Source organism: Pseudorasbora parva, chromosome 11, assembly GCF_024679245.1.
Source record: "Pseudorasbora parva isolate DD20220531a chromosome 11, ASM2467924v1, whole genome shotgun sequence".
NCBI lineage: Eukaryota > Metazoa > Chordata > Actinopteri > Cypriniformes > Gobionidae > Pseudorasbora > Pseudorasbora parva.
The window spans coordinates 45,135,715-45,156,789 of NC_090182.1; the positions used below are offsets into that span (position 1 = coordinate 45,135,715).

Sequence of the window (21,075 nt, forward strand, 5' to 3'; positions counted from 1 at the left end):
CTCTCTTTTTCTTTTGTTGTTTGATTATCATTGAGAACACATACATCAGTAGTTTATTAGGCTGCTGTCACTTTAAGATCTAATGCACAGATCTAATATCATTTTCGCCACAACAGTTTTCTCCCAACTGTTTACATTTTAACTCACCCAATTCTGTCGACTGTCCCGAGCATATTTCACTGAATCCCTGGTCTCTGGAACATTTTTTAAACCCCAAACACTCAAATCCAAGTCAAGTCAGAGTAAGGGTGCTTTCACACCTGCCTCATTTAGTTCGGTTGAATCGTACTAGAGTTGGTTTCCCTCTTTGGTGCGGTTCGTTTGGTCAGGTCTGAAAGCAACAATCGCACTCGGGTGCGCACCAAATGCGGACCAAACAAGCGTACCGAGACCTCCTTGAAGAGGTGGTCTCGGTACGATTTAAAACGAACTCTGGAGTGGTTCGTTTGTGGTGAGAACGTGATCCGACCTCGAACAGAACCAACTGCAAAAGTACTGATCATTTTTGGACTGAACCAGCTGCCGTAGTTAGCTGCGCTGACATTGTGTGCATGACATTATTACCTGATAGATCGTTGGCAATATTTTCGGGAAGATGAGCATGTCAGAGTTAATAATTAATGCACGTCTCCTCTTGAAGTGACGAGCGATGCACGCTCACCGTCTGCAGTGCATTAGAACGTTGTTTTCACGTCGCATCCGCGCTTCATTATAGAAATGTTTTGTTTGCATACTGTGGTAAATACACACACTGTAGGAGATTATGGCCAGGGACAAAACTGGCCTGCGCAGTCGTCTCTCCATAGTGTTATTATAGTTTGCTGGCTTTGCCTCTTCTGTTGGAATTTTCCCACACGTAAATTCTGACCAATCAAAAAGCAGTTTAGGAAATACGCCATGGCCAATGAGTGATGTGGATGTTGTCACGTGCCTGCGTTTTGGTTCGGACCAAAGCAATCAGTGTGGTGTGAAAAGGAACCAAAAAATCTGAAAAATGCAACAATGTATAATTGTTTGCCCTTGGTTCGGACCAAATGAACCGAACTAGAGATGTGAAAGCACCCTCAAAATGCATCCGAGTCTGTGACAAGTGCAAGTCCGCGCAAAAAGTTGTACTCAAGTCCAATTCAAGTACCCCAACTCTACAAAGCTCTAAAAGGAACTAATGTGATTTATTTTGAATCTAGTGGAATTTTATTGGCATGATTGCATATTACAATAACAAATCAAATAGAGTTTTAATAAGGTGTATTAATTATTCTTATCTTATTTTTGACGTTATGAGTTTGCTGAGGCTCTGCAGCTGAAAAATCTGTTTTTGTCTAAATAGGAGAAAAAATGAAGCGAGGTACTGGACAAAGATGACGTGCACCGCTTGAGAGAGACAGAAACTGTTCCGGCAGCTTCAGTTTGTCTTGCGGATATAATGGGTCTCTCTGGTGCAGTTTCAGTGGTTTTGTGGCGAAGCAGTTGCCATTAACCAGCAGACAGATAGAAATCTCTGAACCCTGATTCACAGCCAATCAGATTGGAGCTTTGCCAGGGTGTGGAGAAACCGTATGCGATTTTTGTGTGAGTGTAACCTGAGAGGAAGACGACACCTCAGGAACCTTTTCAAGGGTCTGCATCAACGCTGTTTACTCATCAGCAGAAACCCCAAACCCCAACGGCTGCTCTTGACAAGACCAATGCATCTTATTTCCTCACGCACACACTCCAGGAGACAGTGAATTATCTCAGACCATCAACCAAAATCAAAAACATCCTTCGTGACCTTGCAGTGACATTTTTCAGTAAACAACAGTAGTTAAACCACGTTTGAAGTAATAGGAGTGAACATTGCAGAATATAAGTAGGTTTTTGAAAACATGTAGGCAGATCGACAACCACCAGCCGTCTTTAAAGGTGTAGAAAGATGATTGTGAGTGGAAGAGATGTTTTGACAGTGGTAGTTTTGTTGTAATGAGCGGTTTGTCGTTGCAGGCCACGCTTACTCACTCACTCCAGAGAATCAGAATGAAAAGTCTCATTCTCACTGTATCTCGAGGGCTCCTGTTTACAAATGACTGGAGTGAGAGAACTGCCGCAGGCTGAGACTCTGCACTGATGATGTTATCATGGGGAAAGCAGATGCAGTTTAGAGAATTACGCTAATGTCTGGTAATCCTTCTCATGGGTTTTAAACTATTTTGGCTCAGTTATTTAAACAGAGTGCCAGCGTTTAGTGTGATGCTGTTTGAATGGATGGTACAATATTCTAGAATAGTTATCATATATATGTGATGTATATATATATATATATACTGATCAGGCATAACATTATGACAGATTATCGTAATATTGTGTTTGTCCCCCTTTTGACCTGACCTGTCGAGGCATGGACTCCACTAGACCTCTGAAGGTGTGCTGTGGTATATGGCACCAAGATGTAAGCAGCAGATCCTTTAAGTCCTGTAAGTTCTGAGATGGGCCCTCCATGGACTGGACTTGTTTGTTCAGCACATCCCACAGATGCTCGATTGGATTGAGATCTGGGGAATTTGTAGGCCAAGTCAACGCCTCAAACTCGTTGTTGTGCTCCTCAAACCATTCCTGAACCATTTGAGCTTTGTGTCAGGAGCATTATCCTGCTGGAAGAGCCACAGCCACCAGGGAATACAGTTTCCATGAAAGGGTGCACATGGTCTGCAACAATGCTTAGGTAGGTGGAGCATGTCAAAGTAACATCCACATGTCAAGTCAAGTCAAGTCAGCTTTATTTAAATAGCGCTTTTACAATGACGATTGTAAAAGCAGCTTCACAGTGTTAAACAGGACAATATTGCAACAAAATTTGATTCAGCTTTGATTCACGGGTTTATCCTTCACTTTTTTTTTTTTGCAAACTACAACTTTCTCCCATCTCCCAAATGCTTAGCTACAGTGATCTTTGGGCTCTTCTTTACCTCTCTTACCATGGCTCTTTCTCCCAATAGCTTAGTTTGGCCGGACGGCCAGCTTAAGGAAGGTTTCTGGTTGTCCCAAACATCTTCCATTTAAGGATTATGGAGGCCACTGTGCTTTTAGGAACCTTAAGGGCAGCAGAATTTTTTTTTGTGAGCTGTAAGGTCTTATATAGACAGGTGTGTGGCTTTCCTAATCAAGTCCAATCAGTATAATCAAACACAGCTGGACTCAAATGAAGGTGCAGAACCATCTCAAGGACGATCAGAAGAAATGGACAGCACCTGAGTCAAATATATGAGTGGCACAGCAAAGGGTCTGAATACTTAGGGCCATGTGATATTTCAGTTTTTCTTTTTTAATAAATCTGCAAAAATCTCAACAATTCTGTTTTTGGTCAATATTCAGTGCTGTGTGTACATTCATGAGAAAAAAAATGAACTTAAAGGGACTGTATGTGAGAAATGTACATTTTAGCAAATGGCTGCAATATAACAAAGAGTGAAAAATGTAAAGGGGTCTGATTACTGTCCGTACCCACTGTATCCAATAACAGGTGCTGTGATAAAGAGATAATTAGTTTTATTTACTTCACCTGTCTGATCACCAAGGCTTCATTTATTTAATCAAAAATATTAATATTGGGAAATATAAATTGCATGAAATGGGCAGTTTACATGCTACATGCATGGTACAGGCCCATGAAAAGCAATGTGATACATGTTTTTATTTTATTTTTACAGCAAACTAGTAAGCGTGCAGATAATGCATGAACAGTTATGAAATATGCTAAACACTGTTTAAATGAAACAAAATCTATTAAAACCGACTGTCCCCATTTTAAGATTCTCTTTTAAGATTCTCTCATTCTCTCTCTCCATCTCCTCTCGGTCATGTAATTGTGGTCTGTTATTCATAGCTGTTCTTTCGTCCTGAGTTCACATTCTTTCATATAATTATGTACGGTAGATGTATTTTCAAGTCATTTATTCTGAGCCTCGTAATTTATGGCAGGCAGGGGTTTATAGGACAGCTGTGAAATTAACACCTGTTATTCTCTGAGGACCGAAATTAATTAACCTACTACCTTAATACAGACTGGCCGTCGCATGGGAGGTGGCGGTTTGTGTGTACGTGGCCCAGAAAACACGTGTTGGATTGGACACTGGGGGTGGAATGGGGAGGGTTTTTTTGAACTTGATTGCTAAATAACTAAACTTCTCATAACAGGCATCTTTGAAAATCTGTGAATGATTTCAGACATTTTACTAACTCCACACTCTTTGCTTCTAAATGTTCTTTGGTGCATTAAAAAAGGGATCAGCAATATGCTATTTTCTGCTATTATATGACGAGCCAATATCAAGGTATATGACAAGTATATGATGTGGTTTTGTTCAACTCGTTCAGCATGCCGGTTAGTCCAACAGTATACCGGACTGAGAACAGTCTTTCAGGTGGTTTGTCCGACATACTGAGAAATGTTTGCCGAGGGTTTCATGAATGAGTACAAAATGTATTTATTCATTTGAAAAGCATAAATAATAACAAATAACTATGATGGCAGTAGTTCTCATGTCAACAGCAGTACTCTGACTGCAGTTCAAGAGTCGGTTAATGTTTGCAACAGTTCTTGAGTCACCAGTACAGAACCAATGAGATGCTGATAAAAGCAAGCATTAACTGAGCAGTTGACTTTAATCAGGGGCTGAAATCAAAGGTTTTTTTATGGATTTATGTAAAAATGTTAGTTTATTTAAGATTAGTTTATTCACCTTAGATGTAAAACATCTGCGTTTCCTATCATGTGCTTTAATAATAGCATTGCATATATGTGACATCATTGCGTGATAAACAAACTGGTGAACCGTTTTTTTTTAATCGGACTATTTAAATGTTGAACAAGCAATCTCATTGGCTGCAGGATTAGCAGAGGCCAATCAGCTTGTGTCATGCTGTGGTAATGATGTGATCACTTGCAGATTGCATGTAAAGGACTGATCAACCTGTGCCCTCTAGAGTTTATTGACTGAACTATCTGTACTGTATATATCTCAAATAAAATAAAATGTAATTCAAATGTTATTGTGGTGAGGTGGATGAGCGAGAGACGTGGGAGGGGTGAGCGAGACAGGTGCGTGATTGAATGAACGTCTCTGGTCTCGAGTCCTCTCATGAGGAAGCTTGAAGGCATATAAGGACGAGCGACACCAGTGAAGAACGAGAGGAGCAGGCCTGGACTTTACGTTGGGTTTTGATTATGTTTTATTATTTGTGTGGCTGGTAGCCATCCGTGAAGGGCTGCCCTCTTTACTTTCGTTTTGTTTATTTTATTAATTAACGTTTTTTTAAACGATCGCCGGTTCCCGCCTCCTTCTTCCTAATTCTATGAACTTTGTTACAGTTATTTTAAGTAACAATGTTTTTATGGTTTTAGTTTCATTTATAGTATACACTATATTGCCAAAAGTTTTGGGACATCTGCTTTTGCATGGACATGAACTTTAATGACATCCTATTGTTAATCCATAGGGTTGAATATGGAGTCGGCCCACTCTTTGCAGCTTTAACAGCTCCAGCTCTTCTGAGAAGTCTTTCCTCAAGGTTTAGGAGTGTGTTTATGGGGATTTTTGCCCATTCTTCTAGAAGCTCATTTGTGAGGTCAGGCACTGATGTTGGATGAGAAGGCCTGGCTCTCAGTTTCTGCTATAAGTCATCCCAAAGATGTTTTATCGGGTTGAGCTCAGGACTTTGTACATCCCACGCTTTGCTTTGCATATGATGATGTAAGGCATTGGATGCAGCTGCTCTGCCATGTTTTTTTTTGTTTGTTTGTTTTTTTACGTGGCCTATCACTTTGTAGCTGAGTTCCCAATTGCTTCCATCAGTTGAACGTGGAAAATGTAATAGTGAGGAAACTTCACGAATGGACTTATTGCCCTGGTGGCAACATATCGGGGTACCACACTTGAATTGAGACCAGACTCAACGCTTGAGCTCCTGAGAGTGACCTATTCTTTCAGAAATGTTTGTAGAAGTGTCGTAAATGAAACACCTAAATTCAATTATTTAGAGGGGGGTCCCAATACTTTTGGCAATAGTGTACTGTATATTTTATATAAATAAGTTAGAACCCTGAGGACATATTTGCTATTTATATACTGTATTACAAAAAGTTGTATTTTGTCAGAATACACAGCTATGGAGAAAGATCTGCGGAATGAATGAGATCAGGACTGGGCCACTGCTTTAATAATCTCTCTTAACTGTTCTTGTGGTCTTCCTGCTCACAGGAATAGTGCATGCTCTTTAAGTTAATTTCTCAGTGATTCCACATAACATAATAATGACCAGAACCCTTTTCTGTGCCATCTGCTCCAGATGAGTTACGTGTGTGCTGGGATGTCTCGATTGTTTGTTGCTATGGTGACGTCTTGAGCAAACTTTGCAAGATGCCATTATCGCATGCAAAGCCATAGTTTCAAACAAGGATGTATTACAGTGTTTATGACAGTGCCAGACATTGTTTGCAGTGTTAAATAGCTAATTTTAACCAGTTTGTAAAATCCAACATAAAAAGCAATGGTGTAACATGATCCTTCAGAAACCATTCTAATATGCAAATTTGCTGCTCAAGAAACATTTCTGATTATTATCAGTGTTGAACACAGTTGTGCTGCTTCAAATTTTTGTGGAAACATAAACTTTATTTTCAGGATACTTTGATAGAAAGTTTAAAAGAACAGCATTTATTTTAAATATAATCTTTTATAACATTATAAATGCTGTTACTGTCACGTTTGATGCAATTTAATGCATGTTTGCTAAATAAAAATATTCATATAATATTTGACCCCAAACTTTTGAACAGTAGAGCAAATTTTAACTGTACCATAAATGTGTCTCTCTCTCTTCAGTTTGTGGCTCATCCGAACTGTCAGCAGCAGTTGTTGACGATCTGGTATGAGAATCTGTCTGGTCTTCGGGAGCAAACCACTGCTGTGAAGTGTCTGGTGGTTTTGGTCGTGGCACTGGGACTTCCTCTGCTAGCTGTAGGGTATTGGTTCGCCCCTTGCAGTAAGGTAAGACTTATTTTAAAGAGCATGAAACTCATCAAACATATCAAGAATCTCTTTTATGAGTTTCATAAAAATACCAGCTTATATAGAAAAAGTGTATATACTGTGTATGGTGGCAGTTTATATACTGTATATTTGGGCCTATATAAACTTTTTTGCTCACCAGCCACTGTGTCTAATGGTTCCCTTTCAGTCAGTCACTAAGCGTTACATCAGTAACTGACGGAATGGGGTTTTTGCTTTGAAGCCTATCAACTTTGAGTTCCACAAAACGAGCCAATGGCAAAACAATGCCATCGGTTTGTCATTCATCCATGTGACAGCAACGAGCACTGTCTAGCGTGTTTGGGCTTAAATCCCGCTGAATCAGCGCTTGTGGATGAGTCATGTGCTCACTGCAGGAACATGACCATTGCGATGCTTAGATTGAGACTCAATGACCTAAGAAGGGGTAGAGTCCCCCCTGTCAGTCCCAAATCTAGTTCCTCTTCGCGAACACCTACTTTGGCTGATGGTTAGGGTGATCTGAGGGGTATGGTTTGGGACACCCCGACGTGTATTCCTCGGGCCACACCCTGCTCCACATTGCAAGCTGTGGAGCCTCCATTTGTATTGGCTGGTCCCTCGTGCCAGGGACTCAGCATTTAATTCGGGGTTTGGTGGATGATGTGATGTCGATCGCCGCATCACAAGGTGGGTGAGTCCATTGGAGATGAGGATTCGACTGCACTGCCGCCGTCTGGAGTGGCAGTGTTGCCCGAGTCTGATCCAGAGCTTATGGCCATGCTTTCCCGGGCAGCTGTGAACATTGGACTGGACTGGAATACTCCACCTCAGCCCAAATTTTCAAGACTGGATGATTGGTTCCTGGGCACGGGGCATTCTGATCGCCTACTACCACCCTGAGGGCCAGTCTTCACGGAGGTGCATGAGAAAGTTACCAGTTTGTGGAGGGCACCATTTACTATCTGTAATTGTTCTGGTATGAACTCAGACTTCACTACCCTCGATGGAGGCACAACTAAAGGGTATGCAGGGATTCCCTCAGTGAAGCGCACTGTTGTGATGAAGCTGCTGGTCTGGTTTGTATGACATGGCCATCCTGCAAGTATACCCAGCCAAGGTTTTAAAAACCATGCATGAGAGTGGTGCTGGCCCAGGGCTTATGCAGGAAGTGCGCACTTCCACCAAATTTTCTCTCCAAGTGATGAAGGTCACTGCGCAGTCTCTGAGTGAGGTGATGTTCAATTTGGTGGCCCAGTAGCACCATCTACGGCTGAACCTGGCAGATATGAGGGAGTCTGAGCGAACCGTTTCCTCAACTCCTTGATGTCCCAAGCCGGATTCTTCAGCTGGGCAGTTGAGGACTTTGCTCAGCAGTTCTCAGCCACCCAGGGGCAGTCTGAGGTGATCAAACATGCTGACCAGACAGCCCGCTGCTGCACCTACACCACTGCCAGCTCAGCCGCTGAGCCGGACCACTTCCACATCTTTTGTCCTCACGGCTGGCGGTAACTAATATTTTAGAACTGACTTCCCTACCTCCAAGCCCCAAGAAGGTGCAGATGACAGTGTGCAACAAAACCCCTCACCACTCTCGTCCCCCTCTGTCACCAGACCCATGTCAGAGGAGGTCGCCACGGAAAGCTTGTCCTTCCCTGGCCTTGTCTGTCAGGACGTGGAACATGGCTGCACCCCCACTTCGGGACACTCTGCCTCCCATGTCTGGGCTAGTCATTCTGTTTCACTGCCCATCATGGGGACACCAGTGGTCCACATGACCCCCGCTGGTTCATTTTTTGGGAGCCTGGCTAGAGTTTTCCAATCTGTCCTGCTCGAATGATCAGGCTTAGCTATGCGATTCAGTTTGCATGGTTTGCTCCATGCTTTCGGGAAATCCGTTATAATATTGTGGGTGGCAATACTCTTGCCACGTGTGCGGAGGTTGCCACCCTACTGGTGAAGGGTGGGATTGGCAGCAGAAGGGCATGGCTTTCTTCAAGCAGAGGTTGTCTAAATGGATAGTGGACGCCATTGTCCTGGCTAACCAGGTTCAGGGACTGACATGCCCTCTAGGGGTCACACTCCACAACCATTGTTTGTGGCTTTAGTAGCCTGACAAGCCAAACCCACATCAAGATGTTTGGTCTGGAAACTCACCATTGACGCTCAATCAGAGGGGCGGGATAAACGGTTGTTTTTCAAACTCCCTCTGCACGCGATACGATAGCGCTACAACCAACCAGAGCAATGAAGGTGAAACGGAGCTCGTTGACAGATTAAACATTCAACATATCTGGTCGGCAAAACTCCGAACACATCTTCTCTTCTTAAGAATGACTTCAGTGCCGTTCTTTGCACAGAGAAAAGCATAACTCCAAGTCTTCCAGAGTCGCGTCAAAGCTGATTCGAAAGACCGCCGTTCGCCAGTTTCTGTATTTACTAGAAGCATGCAAGCAACTCGGCTGTCATTATGTTAAGCCCCGCCCACCGACTCTATACACAATGTGATTGCCGCAACCAGAGTTTGGCGTTTACAGCTCAGAAGAGTATTGAGAGTTGCTAGACGACACTTGCGGGCAGATTAGATTTGCTGCCGCTAGGGTGCGTCTAGATTTCTAGGCTAGGGCTTTAGCACATGGCGCCTCGCTAACAGACATCTGCAGAGCTACAGGCTGGGTGACACCGAACACATGCACAAGATTCTTTTATCTCTGTGTAGAGCCAGTGTCTGATAACTGACTCCCAGTAGCCAGTAAGTAGGACCAGCTTGGTGTCTTGCTTGCTGTGCCGTTCCATTTCACTGACTGGATACATGCGCTATTTTACTCAAGTGAGTTTCTCAGCAAAAGCCCTGAGTTCTTCCAGCACTGTTAATGCCGAGAGCAGAGTATATATGTATTCTGGTATATGCTTCCCAGTGTACCTTGGTTTTGGTGGACCTTTGTGATAGGCTTCTAAATGAAACATCCACTCCGTCAGACACTGACATAAAATCTCTGTTCCCTCCTTCGGGAAGCGAGGGTTACATTAGTAAATTAGATGTTTTCCAAAGTTACTAGCCACAGCATTTTCACTGGCCACAATTTTAACATTTTGAGACTGCCATATAGATATTTTAAATACTCATAGTTTGGCAGCATGTCACTTTAAGACCTGATACACAGATCCATTATACTGTTACACATGTGTTTTCTATCTCAACTGTTTAAAGTCACTTAAAACATAATGTTTGCATAACATAATGCAGAAATGTTTACATGAATTCTCACCAAAAACCAGCATTTTGACATTATTTTGTGTGTAATTGACTATTTTAGCACAATAGTTCTGTGAGTTTTGCTTTACTGACATGGTAAAAAGGTTTTACATTGCCAAAGCTTTGACAGCGCTCTGATCTAATGGTGTTGAGCATTGTCAGATTTACAGCCAACAATGGGAAGTGTCCTGATGACATCCTGAGTTTACGCACGTTCCTGGGTCAACATATTTTGTTGATTCTGGAACAACATTCCTCTCCGAAAATTTTATTCTAACACTATCCCTACCCCTAAACCTAACTCCATAAGTTGTCCCAAAGAAATCAGAGGGAAGTGATAGGTGAATAACAATTATGTAGAAGCACATTAACCTGGTAATAAGCCAAAACTTGTACCTCAAATTTGATTGGTTGATTGGAATTTTGATCCAGGATCAACAAAGATGTTGGTACAGGAACATGTTTTACTTGGTGAAATCAGAGATTGCATGGCTATCATATTTCAGGCGGCGATGCCAAAGCCCCTGTGACCTCTGGACCTACAAAACGTCAAACTCTTTCTTTATCAGTCTATTTTAGTAGTATTTTCTCTGCAGTTATCAACTCTTTGAAGTCTCTTTTGTTGCCACATATGCCATGTTTAAGATTACTATGTTTAAGATGCATACAGTACTACAATATAAATGTTTTTTTTTGTTTTTATTTGTTTTAGAAGCTGTAAAATAAAAAGCTTAATTGAGTACGTTTTAGCCTGTCTACATTGCGATACATGCTGTTTCCTTGTCATTTTTTGTAAAAATTCACCAGCAATTTTGGAGTGAAAATTGTGTGAAAGTAAATCCTACACTTTTTTTTCAGCTTGGTAAAGTTCTACGCAGTCCTTTTATGAAGTTTGTTGCTCATGCAGCCTCCTTCATCATCTTCCTGTGTCTGCTGGTGTTCAATGCGTCCGATCGGTTTGAAGGCATCACCACCCTTCCCAACGTCACCGTAACTGACTACCCGCTCCAGATCTTCAGAGTCAAGACCACACAATTCTCCTGGACAGAGATTCTCATCATGGTCTGGGTTGCAGGTAATGCACAACATAGGCAACATTTTTGATCAATATTTAATTTATTTGATTTCAACACTACATGACATCCTCTTGTACAACTTTAATGTACAGTGAATTATTCACAGCGCTTCACTTTTTACACATTTTGTTATGCTACAGCCTTATTCCAAAATGGATTAAATTCAGTATTATTTTCCTCAAAAATTCTGCAAACAATACCCCAAAATGACTAAGTGAAAGAAGTTTGTTTGAAATCTTTGCAAATTTATAAAATAAAAAAAATAAAAAATAAAAATCACATGTACCTAAGTATCCACAGCTTTCACATCCATTCAACCAAATGTGGAAAAAATCAAGTCGTCACCTTCATTTATATAGCGCTGATTGCTAACACAGATTGCTTGAAAGCAGCTTTGCAGTGATAATAGGAAATACATTTTTATTTTAGAAGAAAAGCTAAAGTATATTGATTCATTTCTGTTGCAAAAACGATTAGTTATTTAATATTGCACCACTTCACACCATCCTCAACTAAAGCAGAAAACCCCCAATGCGTTCCGGACCCCAATAAAAAAAGAGAAAAAAAAGGAAAGTGAAGTGAAGTGAAGCACTGTGAATACTCTCCGCATGCGCTGTACACCTGAAGATTTAGACGTTTGATGAGAATTTTATTTTATTACTAGTAACTGAGACTTTGGTTTGTGGTTGATTGTTCTTTCATATATAAAAAGGGTCAGTTTTAGTAATATAGGACTTTTAATTAAGGGACTAATATATTTCTTTCTTGCACTGTCAGAAATAGTTCCTCAATAGTTCCTGTTCCAAAAAACCCAGGTTGATCAATGAACCTCTCAATCAATTTGTCCTGATGAGACTAAAGCCCCTTTCGCACTGCATATTGGACCCGCAATATTCCCGGAACATTGCCGGGTCGCCTTCTGTGTGAAAGCAACCACGTCCAGGAATTGATTACCGAATTGAACCCGGGTCGGGGACCTAGTAATATTGCGGTATTCGACCCGGGACGAGTGCTGTGTAAACAAAAGCCAAAACTAATGCCGCAACGTGTACGTAGTTATCGTGCGACTCCTAGAGCTTGTTTTTTCAATAATACAACCCTGCAGTGCCAGAAGAGCTCGTCGGTGTTTTAAACGCAGAGAGTGTTCGTATACAAAAGAAACTAAAATTAAACAAGCAGAAATGTGCGCAAACTGGACACAAGTCGAGACCACGGAGCTCCTTACTATCCGCGCTGAAGCGGAGATCGCTCGCCGTTATACGTCACGTCCGGATGTCACGTGTCAACTCGACCCGGGACCGTTACGGGTTGTGTGTGAAAGCGCACATATTACGGTATTTCGCTGGCAGTGTGAATGGACCAAATCTAGCGGGAACAAATGCCGGGTCGCATTATCCGTGTATTTGCCGGAATCGCAGTGTGAAAGGGGCTTGACAGAGAGTGAGAGTTTGAGTAGATCAGAGTTAATGATCTCTGAATAGGGCTTGGGCGTCATGACGTCATTACTTGGCGTGGCGGCCATGTTGATGGCATCCTTTACTGCTACTCGGACTACTGCGCACTGTTTATAGATGTACTCCGTCGTGTCTCTTAATTTGATTATTTTGGCGTTATTTCAACTATGGTAAACCGTTGCTGCATTTTGGGGTGTAACAGCGCAACACATAATTGCCATGGGAAAAAGGTCGAAAATGGATTAACTTTCCACCGCTTTCATGCTTGGAGGCGCAACCACGGACAAGAAGCAATAACAGTACGATGTGCAAAAAGCAAGAATTGTCACACAATCAGATGTTTTTCAGTGTTTATTTGCAAGTAGTGCAACCTGAGAACACAGAACGGTGGAATGCTTCAAGGTAAAAGATTACAAATAAAAAATGAACAGAGAAAACGGAGTGCACTTTATATAATGGAGTGCACTTTATATAACAATAATAAATACACTTTTAAAAAAATAATTCTTTCAATACTATATAAGCAAATAAATAGGTATCTATAAAATAACAACAAAAGACACAGAAAATGGAGAAAAGGAAATTATAAATATATAATTTATATATATAAATATATTTATAAATAAATATATTTTGTCTCTATAGCGGTCCATGCCTTCCCTATTTAACGTATCCTGGTAAATTCCACATCCCTTTCGGGATTTTAACATGTTTTTTTCTTTCTCCCAACTCTGCTTCTCCTCGTTCGCCTCGCTGTATGCTTACATTCGTGAGGCCATCAACATGGCCGCCACGTCCCAGAATGCAACGCTGCGCCCAAGCCCTATTGAATGAAAATAATGTGTGTTCTTAAGACTAGTGCTGGGCAATATTAAACGTATTAAAATATATATAATAACGTTAACAATATTAACTTAAAGTGACATTGCTAACATTACTACAGTTTTTAGTCACATGACCGACCAAATGTTTCCAAAACAAGGGAACCTTTTCAGTCCCACTTTATATTAAGTGTCTTTAAAGGGATAGTTCACCTACAAATTAAAATTAGAATATATATAAAGTAAAGTGTAATTTATTCCTGTGATCAAAGCTGAATTAATCATCATTACTCCAGTCTTCAGTGTCACATGATCCTTCACTGATCACTCTCAGATGAGGATCTGATGATCAACTTAAGAAACAATTCTGATCGTTATCATTGTTGAAAGCAGTTGTGCTGCTTTATATTTCTGCAGAAACGGATTTTATTTAATCAGGATTCTGCATTGAATAGAAAAATCAAAAGAACAACATTTATTTGAAACAGAATCTTTTGTAAAATTATAAATATCTTTACTGTTACTTTTGATCAATTAATGCAATTTCTTCTTCTTTTTTGTCTTACTGAGCTCAAGCTTTTGAATGGTAGTGCAAATCAACAACATTTATTATATATTTTCTTCCAGTTATATGTATTAGTGGTTATAAGTGTTTTTTTTAGTAACTTGATTAGTTAATGTAGTTAGCAGCTTATCGTTTAGGAAGGCACAGCTCCACACTCACTTTACAAATAACAACAAAAAAGCAAGAAAACAAGCACCGTTCAGCATATTTGAAGCCGTTTACAGCCATTACGCCATCATACGACAATGATTCATTCATCATTGTCGTATTGTGAAATAGATCTAGTGATGCGAGGCTTTTCCCAGGCAATGCATCATTGAGAGGGCTAACCACAGATGGAATTGAGTTTAGGACATTTTCCCGTTTGGTTTGTGGTTCAGAGGGTTCATCCACATTGAGTGCACCTCATTACACTGATGTAAGAAAATGTTACGCTCTTTCAATCAGGACACGATGCTGAAGTGAGTCTGTCGCTGCTGAAACAGATTGGTGTGGTCTGTTATTTGTCATTTTAAGAGGATAGCAGTACGTTTAGAGATTTGTTTTGACTATCTTCATTTTCTTCATTGAGTGAGCACCACAGGATGTGTGATCCATTCCTCCACTTTTGCTGCAGTGTCTCTTAATTATTCATGACACCATCGGACTTGTGCTCTTGCATGGTGCAAAAATCCAAGAGTGTTGTTTGGTTTCCCCCTTGATAGTGACAGAGTGACAGGCTTTCAATAAATGTTGGCACATTTGAAATGTTAGTGTGAAAAAGCCATCTATACTGGGAGTGTGTTAACCGATCGATCCTGCTTGGATTGTGGAAGTGACCGTGCGTGGAGTCCATTAGCGGTGTTTTTTTTAATTCTTTTTATAAATCAAGTACATTCCACAGGCCAGAAGACTGTTGCCCTATGAACACTTAAAGTGGGCATGAAGTTCAAAGTGTGTGTTCAGAATGTTTGTTCAAAGTGTGTGTTCAGAATGTTTGTTCAAAGTGTGTGTTCAGAATGTTTGCTCAGTGTGCGTTCAGAATGTTTGCTCAGTGTGTATTCAGAATGTTTGCTCAGTGTGTATTCAGAATGTTTGCTCAGTGTGCGTTCAGAATGTTTGCTCAGTGTGCGTTCAGAATGTTTGCTCAGTGTGCGTTCAGAATGTTTGCTCAGTGTGTATTCAGAATGTTTGCACAGTGTGCGTTCAGAATGTTTGCTCAGTGTGCGTTCAGAATGCTTGCTCAGTGTGCGTTCAGAATGCTTGCTCAGTGTGTATTCAGAATGTTTGCTCAGTGTGTATTCAGAATGTTTGCTCAGTGTGCGTTCAGAATGTTTGCTCAGTGTGCGTTCAGAATGTTTGCTCAGTGTGCGTTCAGAATGTTTGCTCAGTGTGTATTCAGAATGTTTGCTCAGTGTGCGTTCAGAAGGTTTGCTCAGTGTGCGTTCAGAATGTTTGCTCAGTGTGCGTTCAGAATGTTTGCTCAGTGTGCGTTCAGAATGTTTGCTCAGTGTGCGTTCAGAATGTTTGCTCAGTGTGCGTTCAGAATGTTTGCTCAGTGTGTATTCAGAATGTTTGCTCAGTGTGCGTTCAGAAGGTTTGCTCAGTGTGCGTTCAGAATGTTTGCTCAGTGTGCGTTCAGAATGTTTGCTCAGTGTGCGTTCAGAATGTTTGCTCAGTGTGTATTCAGAATGTTTGCTCAGTGTGCGTTCAGAAGGTTTGCTCAGTGTGCGTTCAGAATGTTTGCTCAGTGTGCGTTCAGAATGTTTGCTCAGTGTGCGTTCAGAATGTTTGCTCAGTGTGCGTTCAGAATGTTTGCTCAGTGTGTATTCAGAATGTTTGCTCAGTGTGCGTTCAGAAGGTTTGCTCAGTGTGCGTTCAGAATGTTTGCTCAGTGTGCGTTCAGAAGGTTTGCTCAGTGTGCATTCAGAATGTTTGCTCAGTGTGCGTTCAGACCGTTTTCACTCAGAGTGTGCGTTTAGAATGCTTGTTCAAAGTGTGTGTTTAGAACGTTTGTTTAAAGTGTGCGTTTAGAATGTTTGTTCAAAGTATGTGTTCAGAATGTTTGTTCAAAGTGTGTGTTCAGAATGTTTGTTTAAAGTGTGCGTTCAGAGTTTTCGTTGAAAGTATGTGTTCAGAATGTTCTTTCAAAGGTTTTACAATGTTTGATCAGAATGTGATTCTAGTGATCATACAAGTGTAACATTGGAAAAGTGTGTGTGAGAAGGTTGATTATATTGTGGTGTTGGTTGAGTGCTCAGTATGACCCTTCTGAACTCAAACCCCTGACCTTCAACAAGCTCCTGTTCACACTGATTGATTCCTACAGCTTCTCTCATGGGAGTTTGGTGTGTGATGTATTGGGTGCAATAGATTATTGGACAATATATATATATATTCCTCTCTAGCTCAGCATGCTTTCAGTGTGTGATTGAATTGAGTGAAGTATTACCTGAATTTCCTTTGGCATTCTTCAAGATTTTAAATTATAAAATGTATTATAATCCAAATGTAGTTCATCGTTTTAACAGAATTCGCTGAGGCTCCATCATACTCTTCTCCTCCAGCTCTTTGGTTGTCTGATTATTCTCTCTCTGTCTCTTTATCTCTCCTTCATCTCTTCTGTCCTCATATCTCTATATGCTAATACATGAGCTCAGTCCACAATCAGTTGTGCTGTTTTGCTGTTTCTTGTCTGAAAATTGTACAATCCTATGGCATTCTCCACAAGAAACAGTTTAGTTTAAGTTTATTTCTGTTTTCGCTACTGTTATGTGTGGTGACAGCTGATAAATGTGGTGTTTTGGTGGTTGCTCTGTTTTCTGCAGGAATGATGTGGTCGGAGTGTAAAGAGCTGTGGACGGAGGGGCCGAGGGAATACATCATGCAGCTCTGGAACGTTCTGGATTTCGGCATGCTCTCCATCTTCATCGCAGCTTTCACCGCCCGGTTTTTCGCCTTCATGCAGGCCATGAAAGCCCAGGAGTATGTGGATGAGAATATCCACGCTTCAGACCTCTCGCTGGTCACGCTGCCTCCAGACATCAGATATTTCACATACGGTGAGAGAGAGTCTGAGCGCTGAAAACTGTGAATATACATGTGTTTCGGTAGGATTGTGGTTTAAAACATGATTGCTGTGCACACCATAGTCATTTTAGAAAATTAATTATTGAGTCAGGAATTTTACCTTTTCTCTTACTATAGTTTAGACAGCTATCATTAACTAAAACTAAAACCATAAAAAAAAAAAAAAAAACATTTTTGCCATTGAAACAAACAAACTTTCTTGAATTAAAGTTTCTTGAACTTTCTTGAAATTTCTGATTTATTTTTACAGCTTGAAAAAACTACATTTCTAATTTTTGTTTAATGTAACTTAAATTACTAAACAGAGGTACTAATAAACATTATTATTATATCTGAAGCAAAAACACACATTTGTTACATGAAATAAAATATATATATTTTTTCATATTTTTAGTTTTTTTTAAACTATAATAGTATATCAATTACACTAAAATGACAAAAAAACAACTAAAAATAACAATGAATAAAAACAATATATAGACATATTTTACAAAAAAAATGCAAAAAATGTAACTAAAATTAAAGTGAAAATAAAATATTAAAATAAATTCTAAATATGATTAAAATATACAATATTATTTCAAGGATACTAAAATAACACTGTTAATAAAATAGCAAACAAATAATTATATATATATATATATATATATATATATATATATATATATATATATATATATATATATATATATATATATATATATATATATATATATATAATTAAAAATATATAATAGTATATATATTACACCAAAATAACTAAAAAATAAAACGCAACTAAAAATAAAAATGAATAAAATCTATATATAGACATATTTTAATAACAAAATGCTAAAACTTTAACTACAATTACCACCTGAACCAGGGATCCCCGGCCACCTGAACCAGATCCAGCTCGGCTCACGTTCCCAGCGGGGTCCCCTATAAGGTCTACAAGCAGTGCCCGCAGCTCCTCAGACGTCTCTGGAAGATCCTGAAGGTGATCTGGCGGAGAGGGAAAGTGGCTGTGCACTGGAGGTACGCTGAGGGAGTCTGGATCCCGAAAGAGGAGGGCTCTTGCAACATTGATCAGTTTCGCATCATCTTGCTGCTCAGTGTTGAAAGCAAGATTTTTTGCAAAATCGTGGCCCAACATTTGACAGACTTCCTCCTGAAGAACTCCTACATTGACACCTCAGTCCAGAAGGGAGGAGTCCCAGGAGTACTTGGATGTCTGGAGCACACAGGGGTGGTGACACAGCTGATCCGGGAGGCTAAGGAGAGCAAAGGAGATCTGGCAACTCTCTGGCTTGACCTGGCCAATGCCTACGGGTCTATTCCACACAAGCTCGTTGAAACCGCACTGGTAAGACACCATGTTCCTGTCAAGATCCGCAACCTCCTCGAAAACTTCAGTGCACAAGTCTCTTCAGGCCAAGTAACATCCTCCTGGCATCAACTTGAAAAGGCGATCATCACTGGCTGCACAATCTCTGTATCTCTCTTCTCACTGGCCATGAACATGATTGTCAAGTCCTCCAAGGTGGAATGCAGAGGGCCCAAGTCAAAATCTGGGACCCGTGAGCCCCCCATAAGAGCCTTCATGGACGACTTAACAGTGATGACAACATCTGTTCCAGGGTGCAGGTGGCTCCTCCAGGGGCTTGAACGGCTCATCTCCTGGGCAAGGATGAGCTTCAAGCCTGCTAAGTCCAGGTCTCTGGTCCTAAAGAAGGGTAAAGTGTCTGACCGTTTCCGCTTTGCCCTGGGAGAGACCATGATTCCATCAGTGACCGAAAAACCAGTCAAGAGCTTGGGGAAGTTCTTTGATAGCTCCCTGAAGGACTCAGCTGCCATAAAACAAACCAAGTGCGACCTGACTACCTGGCTCACAGCGATTGACAGATCTGGCCTCCCCGGAAAATTCAAAACCTGGATCTACCAGCATGGAGTCTTGCCAAGAATACTCTGGCCCCTATTAGTCTACGAGGTACCAACATCATCAGTCGAGGTTCTAGAGAAGTCTATCAGCCAGTTCCTCAGAAAATGGCTGGGGCTCCCTCGGTCCTTGAGCAGCATTGCCCTTTACGGCCATTCCACCAAGTTGCATCTTCCTTTGAGTAGACTATCAGAGGAGTTCAAAGTCACCCGCTCCAGAGAAGAATTGATGTACAGGGACTCCAAAGACACAAAAGTCGCAGTAGCAGGAATTCTTGTGAAGACCGGGAGAAAGTGGCAGGCGCAAGAAGCCGTCACTAAAGCTGAGGCACGACTAAGGCACAAAACGCTGGTGGGCTCCGTGGCAATGGGAAGAGCAGGTCTTGGTTGTTTTCCCAAGCCACCTTATGATCTGGCTCGTGGAAAAGAGAGGCGCAGACTGATTCAGGACGAGATACGAGCAGAGGTGGAGGAAGAACGCTACACCAAAATGGCCTGCATGTCCAAACAAGAAGCGTGGACCAGGTGGGAACATGCAGATCCACGCAGAATAACTTTGGCAGAGCTCTGGAAAGCAGAGCCATTTCGGATCAAGTTTCTTGTCCAATCAGTCTATGACGTCCTCCCAAGCCCAGCCAACCTGCACACCTGGGGCCTGGTAGACAGTCCTGAGTGCAAGCTGTGCCAGAAGAGGGGCACACTGGAGCACATTTTGAGCAGCTGCTCAAGAGCGCTAGGGGAAGGGCGGTACCGCTGGCGCCACGACCAGGTGCTAAAGGCTTTGGAGGACTCCATCTGCACAGCGATCCAGCTCAGCAAGACCCAGGCAGCCCCCAAACAAACAATCACCTTCATTAGAGCTGGGCAAAAGGAACAATTCCACCAGCATAGCTGGTGCATAGCTGGGGTGGGGGCTCCTCTCCACTGCTCATGATTGGCAGCTTTAGGTTGACCTTGGAAGACAGCTTAAGTTCCCAGGCAACATCACAGCCACTTCTCTCCGCCCAGACATGGTGCTAACATCTGAGTCTACCAAGCAAGTGGTTATCCTGGAACGAACTGTCCCCTGGGAAGACCGTATTGAAGAGGCCCACGAGCGCAAGAGGGCTAAGTACGCAGGGCTCAGCTCGGAGTGCCGGAACAACGGCTGAAAAACTCGCTGCGAGCCAGTCGAGGTCGAGTGCCGAGGCTTCGTTGGCCACTCACTGCTGCGAACCCTCAAACTCCTTGGAGTGAAAGGACTGCAATTGAAAAAAGACATCTTGGAGGCCACAGAGAGGGCTTCTCGGTGGCTTGGGATCCGTAGGGGGGATCCGTTGAGCAACATGCCACTTGGACACAAGCCGGGGACTGATCACCCCCGGTTGGGTCGCCCGGGTGAGGGTGTATGAAGATTAAAGACCCGAAACACCCTATGACCCCGGGTTTTTAACTGATGACGTGTCTAAGTAGCACCAGAAGGTGTATTCAAACGCTAAAACTTTAACTACAATTAAAGTTAAAAAATGTACTATTAATAAAAACTATAATAGTATCTGAAGGATACTACAAACTCTGTTACTAAAATAACAAACTAAATCAACTAAAAATAAAAAATATATATTTATATAATACAGACATTTTAATCAAAATAAATAAAAAAAGACAAACAAACGAAAAAATTATAAAAATGAAAATATAAAAATAAACTCACAATATTAACAAACTTTATTCTAAATAAACACTGGGCAGTAATGGATCAGTTTAAATGTTTTATTTTTTTTCTTCTTCATAATGTTTATTGTGAGAGGCGATCCTTGCCTTTTTCCAAAAATGAAAGATAGACTACACAGTTTATTAAAATCATGGCACAATGATAAATATCAGCCAGGTCAATTAATTAGCAAATTAAT

General features: G+C 41.3%; 1 protein-coding gene across 2 annotated transcripts in view; it reads left to right on the forward strand.

The window, feature by feature from the left end:
• Positions 1–21,075, forward strand: part of trpc3 (transient receptor potential cation channel, subfamily C, member 3) — a 57,918-nt gene that overhangs the window by 20,863 nt on the left and 15,980 nt on the right. For both annotated transcript variants that reach the window (XM_067458085.1, XM_067458086.1), the window contains 3 exons: positions 6,861–7,025; positions 11,140–11,356; positions 17,005–17,238. In XM_067458085.1, the coding sequence (XP_067314186.1) occupies positions 6,861–7,025; positions 11,140–11,356; positions 17,005–17,238 (616 nt within the window). The remainder of the gene's footprint in view (positions 1–6,860; positions 7,026–11,139; positions 11,357–17,004; positions 17,239–21,075) is intronic.